The 7605-nt window shown below is 58.2% G+C and overlaps 1 protein-coding gene across 1 annotated transcript; it reads left to right on the top strand.

Annotated features, from left to right (window-relative positions):
* Nucleotides 1-1383: 1383 nt before the first annotated feature.
* Nucleotides 1384-7605, top strand: TENT5B (terminal nucleotidyltransferase 5B; the record flags this gene model as incomplete). The annotated part of the gene is made up of 2 exons (XM_084241677.1): nucleotides 1384-1758; nucleotides 6589-7605. The coding sequence occupies exons 1-2, from the start codon at nucleotides 1495-1497 to the stop codon at nucleotides 7603-7605; spliced, it is 1281 nt and encodes a 426-aa protein (XP_084097803.1). The 5' UTR covers nucleotides 1384-1494.

Genomic DNA, 7605 nt, shown 5'->3' with positions numbered 1-7605 from the left:
CTTCTAAGTCTTGGTTTCCCCTTCTGCACGTTGGGCATATTACTCCTGGCCCAGCCTACCTTACACAATGGGGGAAGGGGGGTAAGAGAATGAAGCCCAATTTGATATCTAGTTAGGAGAATGCTATTTAAGATAAAATATTGCAGTAATGAATCAGACTCCATTTCTAAAATTTTGCCACAAGCACATTAATTTAAAATCAGCAAAAACAAAAAACAAAAAGCCAGTAGGCTTCATCCCTCTGGTTCTGTAAAGTAAAAGAGAAAAAAATATGTAAACATATTTTAAAAAAACAAAAATATTTTGCAAATTATGAATAATCAAATCAAATTTTTAAAATATTTATTGAGCATCTTCTGGGGAGGTGAGGAAACCAGCTCAGAGAGATCCAGTGATTGCCTGAGGGCAATTGCCCTGAGCAGAGACTGGCAGGAGAGACTCAGGACAGATGCACACGAAGCCCCCACCCGAACCCCCCAGGCCCCCCAGGGGCTGCGGAAGGGCCCCAGACGCCAGGGTCTACATTCTCCAGATCTAGGTTCCTTTCATCCTGTCCTTGTTCTGGAGGCCAGTCCTGCCTGTGGCCACCCCTCCATCCCTCCCCCGGCCTCATAAAGACCCCGGGCCCGAGCAAGCGCAGCGGACGAAATCGCGTGACAGACCCACGGGCCAAGTTCGGCCCCGGGGCCCGCACGCAGCTCTCCCCGCCGTGGGACCTCGAGGGCGTCACTCTCCCCGCCCCAAACGGGAACATGGGCGCTGGCCAGGCTGTACCCCGCCGCGGCCGACGGAGGGGCGCCCTGGAAGGCGTTCCCTGCGGTGCGCACGGAGTTCGTACCGTTCCTCGGGAGACCGCCGGGCGCGAGCGGGCGGCCGCGTGGGCTGGAGCAGGGGCGCGATCTTGGGGCTTCTGGAAAGAGCCGGAGGCCGGGCGAGCCTCGTGATCTTCGGGGCCAAAAGAAGAGGGGGGATCCTACACCTGCTTCGCGGGCCGACTCCGCTACAAAGTGCAGGTTGTTTCCTTCCGTCCTCCCTCCGGGGGGCGCCGGCCCTAGAGGTGCGCGGCCTCGGCCCGCGCGGGTCACGGAGAAGAGCGGCTCTTTGAAGGGCCGGGGAGGGAATTCCGTCTAAGGAGGTGGGCGGGGCAGGGGCGCGCCCTCAGCCAATCAGAACTTCTCCGGCGACCCGTGGTGCACGTTCATGACTCTACTGACCAATGACAGGCGCGTCGGGCGGGCTCTCGCTGCGTGACAGCCGCCGAGACCAATGGGCAAATCGCCCGCGGCCTATAAGAGTCCCCCGGGCCCGCGGCGCCCGGCTCTGGGGTCGGCCGGTCGTCGCGGGCGGAGGCGCGCCCTGGGTCCGCCGAGCCGTAGCTGCCGCCCCGTCGCTGCAGCCGTGCCCCGCGCCTCGGCCCCAGCCCCGGCGCTCTCCTTGCCCTCTTTCCCCTACCCACCCCCCGGTTTCTGCCGTCGGGGCCCCGGGGCCAGGCCAATGATGCCGTCGGAGAGCGGAGCGGAGAGGCCGGACCGCGCGGCTGTGCAGATGGGGAGCGCGGCAGCCTCGGCGGGGGCCACGGCGGCCCCGGCCGGCGGCGGCCCCGACCCAGAGGCCGCATCGGCATCCCCCGGACGGCACCTCAGTAGGCTGGGATGGCCACAGGTGAAGCGGCTGGACGCGCTCCTGAGCGAGCCCATTCCCATTCACGGGCGCGGCAACTTCCCCACCCTAAGCGTGCAGCCCCGGCAAATCGTGCAGGTGAGAAAGCGCCTGGCGCGGGTACAGGGCCCTTGTACTCTGAGCTTCTGGCTGGAAGGCGCTCGTATTCTGTTCGATTTGCTGGACAGCTAGGGACGACGGGGCTCGGGAATGGCACGCCCCCGAAGGCGCACGCACATCGACGTGCGTTCCTCTACTCGAGGAGGAAGAGCAGAGCCCCTGCTCCCTGCACTGCAGTATCCGGCTCCACTGGGTTTTCCCATCCCTCGCCCCTGGGGGACCCTGATTCCACCCCCTCCGACCACTGCGGGGAGGGACAGAACAGGCTGCCTGTGAGGACTAAAGATGCCAGGCAGCCCTGGATGGGTAGGTGCGCATGTTTGGGTCCAAAATGGAAATTCAGAGAAATCCTGGCAAGATTCCTTCCCTCTCAGCTGGGAGGAGATTCATGAAGCCCCAGGCCAGAGCTCATGCTTGCACCCCAGAGGGCAACATCGGTGTCCAGTTTAGGTGTTTTTCTTCCCGAGACTGGAAATGAGGGCCAGCCAGGTCTCAGGCTCCAAGCCCCATCTCTCTCTACTTCGAAAACAAAGGAGTTCTGGCAGCCTCTCCCCTTCTCAGACTCTTTCCCTTTACCTGGCCCTCAGCCACCCTAAAATTACTCTTTCACGAGTGTAATCCAGGCACTGTCTGAAATACTAGAATATGGCATTTACTGTACCTGTATTATAGCTGGGAAAGTCAAGGCCCCGACAGGGACTGTGGGCTGTCTGAGAGGTAAAAATCAAACCTAGAAAATCTTGGGTCTGCCAGGAGCGTGCTGCTGCAGGTTCAAGGTTCCCCACCCCTTACCCAGCTCCCAAGACTCAGCTACTAGGTCTTAAGGGAATCCTCTGATAGAAGCAGCAGAAAATTCAGTCACAACCCCTGTGCCTTCCCACCTGCTGATGGCCTTTCTGGGAAGGGGCCAGCCCAGCTATATGCAGCAGGCACTCTCCTGCCTCCTGCTGCCTTCTCTTCCAGCTTCCACACAGCGGGGAGGGGTGCTTGCTGGGGAATTATCTGGCCCTTCCTTCCAAGGAATGGGAGGAGGTGGGGGCAGATTCTCTAGGGCTGACTCACCCACAGCCCCAGTACTGCTCCATGAGGCATTCCTGGCCTGCTGCTGTCATGGAGTAATTAGGAAGCCAGTTGAGGCTTTTCTCCCCAAGACAGTCATGTCAACCTCAGGGCTCCACTTGCTGTACCTCCAAGACTGTGGTTCCTGGCATGGACAAAGGGGTGGGGGGGACCAGTGGGAGAGTCCCCTGTGCAGGTACAAGGGGTGCCCTGGAAGGGAAGTTCCTGCCCGTCAGTAGGGTCCAAACTGCCTTTCTTGCCCCCCTGGGCCAAGCCCTGCTCAGGACACTAGGGGCACAGATGTGACATTTCGTCCCCCTGCCTTCCAGGTGATTCCAGCCAGCAGGGAGACTGCCTGTCGATAGGAACTGACTTTATAATTTACCAGTAGTGCAATGTCCCTCTAGACTAGGGTCAGAGATAATCCAGAACTGAAAGCCATGGATAGTGAGGGTGGGGGGTATGAGGGGCAGCAGAAGCTCCAGAGTTGGACTGGGAAGTGGGACATCTCGCTTTAGGGCCTGTTGTCAATGTCATTTGATGGGTCCAGGGTCCCCATCTGTTCAATAGACTGCTCTCTAACCCCTTTCTAGTTCTAGAATCTAAAGGAAACATGTATCTTCACCTGGCCTAGACAGTTGTCTGCACAGGGAAGAAAGTCTGTCCCCTGGCAGAATCTGCAGCAGGCAGCTTCACAGGCTTTGGGCTGTGTGTGTGAGTGTGCTTGTGTGTGTGTGTGTATGTGTGTGTGTGTGTGTGTTGGGGGGCAGAGATGGAAGCTGCTGGGACACTGGCTGTTAACTTTGGGCCTTTTGCCTATGCAGAGTTGTCCCATAATTCAAGAATTGGAAATGTTCTCCTTTACCCCCACAGATCTAAGCTGCTAGAGATGCTGTTAGCTCTTGTTTCTGGGCCAGAGGGACCTAGTCTTCTACAGGTGGCTCCCCAGCCCATGGTTCTGGAAGACGTGGTTCTTACTAAGCCTGGCCACTTAGTGGCTATGTGATCCTGGACAAGTCCTTTGCTTTCTCTGCATCCAGAGAATTGAATCAGGCGATGTGGTCTCTCCTGCGGCAGCCAGTGTCACTGGCTGCACCCACAGTCTCCCTGCAGGTCTCAGCAGCAGCCTGGAGCAGAATGGTTCTGGGGAGGGACCTTAACACAGGGGTACAGCCACTTCCCCCTCTGTGGCTGGAAAGTCTGATTCAGGAGGCACCAAGTGGCTCTGCAGTCCTTGGGTGTGGCAGTATCTGGGGACTGCCTGCCAAGCTGGCTGTAGTCATACCTGGGAAAGAGACAACAGCCTCTGGCTGCCTGACACAGCTGGTCCTATGGCCTGACGCAGGCAGTTTAATGAAGGTACTGATTCCTACTCACCAAGCCAGATGCCATGCCCTGGGGTGGGCACTGAGTAAGGATCCGTCAGCGCTAATGGGACTCGGAGAGGGGGTTAGTCTGCTCCGCAGGTCTGGCAGGGTCCTAGGGACAAGGTCTTGGGCTCACTTCTCTCCTGAGCTACCCAGGACCAGCGCCAGCTGTTCAGGGTGTGGGTTAGAAGTCCCAGAGGCTGCACTGAAGCAACTGGCCCCTCACCTAGCACCTCCCCTGTCTGTCTGGCCAAGGCGTCCCCTAACCGCCCCCTTCAGTTCTCCAACTACTCCCGTTCTGGGCGTCACTGACTGAAACTGTACAGGGAGAGAGGATTAAAGCCTTGATTTCTTGTCTCTGTGACATTACCCTGGGACAATAATATGGTAGAAAGAAAAGAGATTTTGGAGTCAGCCATACCTAGATCTGAAACGCTGTCCCTCTGTACCCCCACACATCTAAGCTGCTAGAGAGGCTGTTGATTCTCCTTTCTGGGCCACAGGGACCCAGTCTCCTGTAGGCGGCCCCCCAGCCCATGGTTCTGGAAGACTTGGTTCTTACTAAGCCTGCCCACTTATTGGCCTTGTGAGCCTCAGTTTCCCCTTCTGTAACTTGGAGATCATAAAGATGTAGCCACCATAGATTCCGGTGAGACGGTCCTAAGAGGTGCCTGACCAAAATTCCTCTCCCCCCTAACAGTCCCCTTGTTCCTGATGGCCAGTTGCTTTCCCCCTGTTAGCCACACCCTATCTTCCCCTAGTCAGGAGCCTCCTCCAGGAAGCCTTCCTTGAGGGAGCCGCCCGCCTCAGATTGCCCCACTGCGGCTTGCCTCCTCAGCACTTGGGTGCATTCTTTGCAGTAATTCCCCAGCAGGCGAGGAGGGCAGCCTGGCAGGGCGCTGACTTGGCAGCAAGGCGGGGCTGCAGAATCACCCAGGGGGAGGAATGCTGCCTGGGCACTTTCAGGGATGGTGTGGGGAGCACCAGGCTGGCTGGAAAAACCAAGTGTCCAGCCCAGCTCCTCACTTCTTCTCACCCCGGAGTGTCCTGGGCACAGGAAGATGCCTCTGGCTAAGGGAACAAGTTCCAGATAACTTACAGGCTTGCTGCCACTTTGCCTGTGTCGTCAGATGGAATCTGCCACATCTCTTCCCACTTGGCTTGGGAGGCGTCCTGGCATCCCGGCTCCTCCCTCACCCCAGCAGAAAGGGTCTGGGTTTAATGTGCAGCCCTGCTGTTTCCGAATGTCTTCCCCCCTGAAACCTGGGTGTTTTCCCACTGTAAACCCCAGTTTCCTCCTTTGTAAAATGATTGATATTTTCCTCCCCGGGTAATTGCAAAGATGAATGAAGAGGAATGTGTCATGCCTAGTCAAAAGAGCGTGCGTAGACTTGAGAATCCAGCTGACTTGGTTCTGCTCACAGTCTTGCTGCCCTCTGACCTTGGACATGTGTCCTAACCTCTGTGTGCCTCAAGTCCCCTGTGTTTAAATTAGATGATGGTACTCAGCACAGGGTGACTGTGAAGGTTAGTGTGGAATGCATGTGAACAGCCAGTTCCATTCCCAACACACTAAGCATCACGCCTGGCACAGACTGTCTCCCTTACAGATTTTGAGAGGTGGAAGAGCCTAGTAGTAAAGACATGGACCCTGTCTGGGTTCAATTCTCTACATTTACCAGCAGTGTGACCTTGGGCTAGTCAGCTGGCCCTTCTCCACTTCTATTTCCCCATCTGTAAAGTGGGACCAATAGAACTTAGCCTCATAGGGTTATTGTGAGAATTATGTGAGTTTATATCTTAATGACTCCAGTGCTTGCTTCAGGGCCTGGCGTTTAGTGAATTCTTTGTGTGTGTGTGTGTGTTTACTATCGTGTCTGTTTGTTTGTTTGTTTTAAGATTTATTTATGCATACAAGATCTGGGGTACAGGCCAGAGGTGTGGGGGTGAGAGGATTCACCAGAGAGAGTGGGGAGCAGAACAGGCAGACTGACTGAAATGCACTGCTGAGGGGAGCAGCGGGCGGCAGGAGAGGTCTGTTGCGCCATGTGGGTAGCTCCCTGGCAGGCCGGGATTGAACTGGTGCTGCAGTGGCTGCCAGCAGCTTGCTAGCGCTTCCCTGCGCCACCAGGAAGGCCCCTGCTATGGTCATTGCTGATCCTTCTGAGTCATTCCTCCACAAGGGCCATTCTCCAGATTAGGGGATGAGGCTTCTTTATAGAATTAAGTGACCTTCGAAAGTCCTTACTTATCCTCAACAGCCAGTAAGTGGTCCAAAGCCGTCCCCTCAACACCCTCAATCATAATGACCACCGTGACTCTTCCACGGAAGGGCGGGCCACCTGGGACCCAGACTGCTGACCCCTCTCCCTCCCGCCCGCAGGTGGTCCGCAGCAGCCTGGAGGAGCAGGGACTCCAAGTGCACGGGGTGCGGCTGCACGGCTCAGCTGCCAGCCACGTGCTGCACCCCGAGAGTGGCCTGGGCTACAAGGACCTGGATCTGGTGTTCCGGGTGGACCTGCGCAGCGAGGCGTCCTTCCAGCTGATCAAGGAGGTGGTGCTGGCCTGTCTGCTGGACTTCCTGCCCGCCGGGGTGAGGCGGGCCAAGATCACGCCGCTGACGCTCAAGGAGGCCTATGTGCAGAAGCTGGTCAAAGTGTGCACGGACACTGACCGCTGGAGCCTCATCTCGCTGTCCAACAAGAGCGGCAAGAACGTGGAGCTCAAGTTTGTGGACTCGGTCAGGCGCCAGTTCGAGTTCAGCGTAGACTCCTTCCAGATCCTGCTGGACTCCCTGCTGCTCTTTAACCACTGCTCGTCCACGCCCATGTCCGAGACCTTCCACCCCTCGGTGATCGGCGAGAGCCTGTACGGGGACTTCCACGAGGCCCTGCAGCACCTGCGCCACCGAGTCATCGCCACGCGCAGCCCCGAGGAGATCCGGGGCGGGGGTCTGCTCAAGTACTGCCACCTGCTGGTGCGGGGCTTCCGGCCGCGCGCGGGCACCGACGTGAGCGCCCTGCAGCGCTACATGTGCTCGCGCTTCTTCATCGACTTCCCGGACCTGGCGGAGCAGCGGCGCACGCTGGAGCGCTACCTGGAGGCCCACTTCAGCGGGGCCGATGCCGCCCGCCGCTACGCCTGCCTCGTGACGCTGCACCGGGTGGTCAACGAGAGCACCGTGTGCCTCATGAACCACGAGCGCCGCCAGACCCTGGACCTCATCGCCGCGCTGGCGCTCCAGGCGCTGGCCGAGCAGGGCCCGGCCGCCACCGCCGCCCTAGCCTGGCGCCCGCCCGACGGGGTGGTGCCTGCCACGGTCAGTTACTACGTGACCCCCGTGCAGCCTCTGCTGGCCCGGGCCCACTCCGCCTACCCCACCTGGCTGCCGTGCAACTGA

Source organism: Talpa europaea (assembly GCF_964194135.1).
Source record: "Talpa europaea genome assembly, chromosome: 9".
In the NCBI taxonomy this organism is placed as follows: domain Eukaryota; kingdom Metazoa; phylum Chordata; class Mammalia; order Eulipotyphla; family Talpidae; genus Talpa; species Talpa europaea.
Note: the sequence above shows the minus strand (reverse complement) of the source record. Positions and strands in the feature narration are given on the sequence as shown.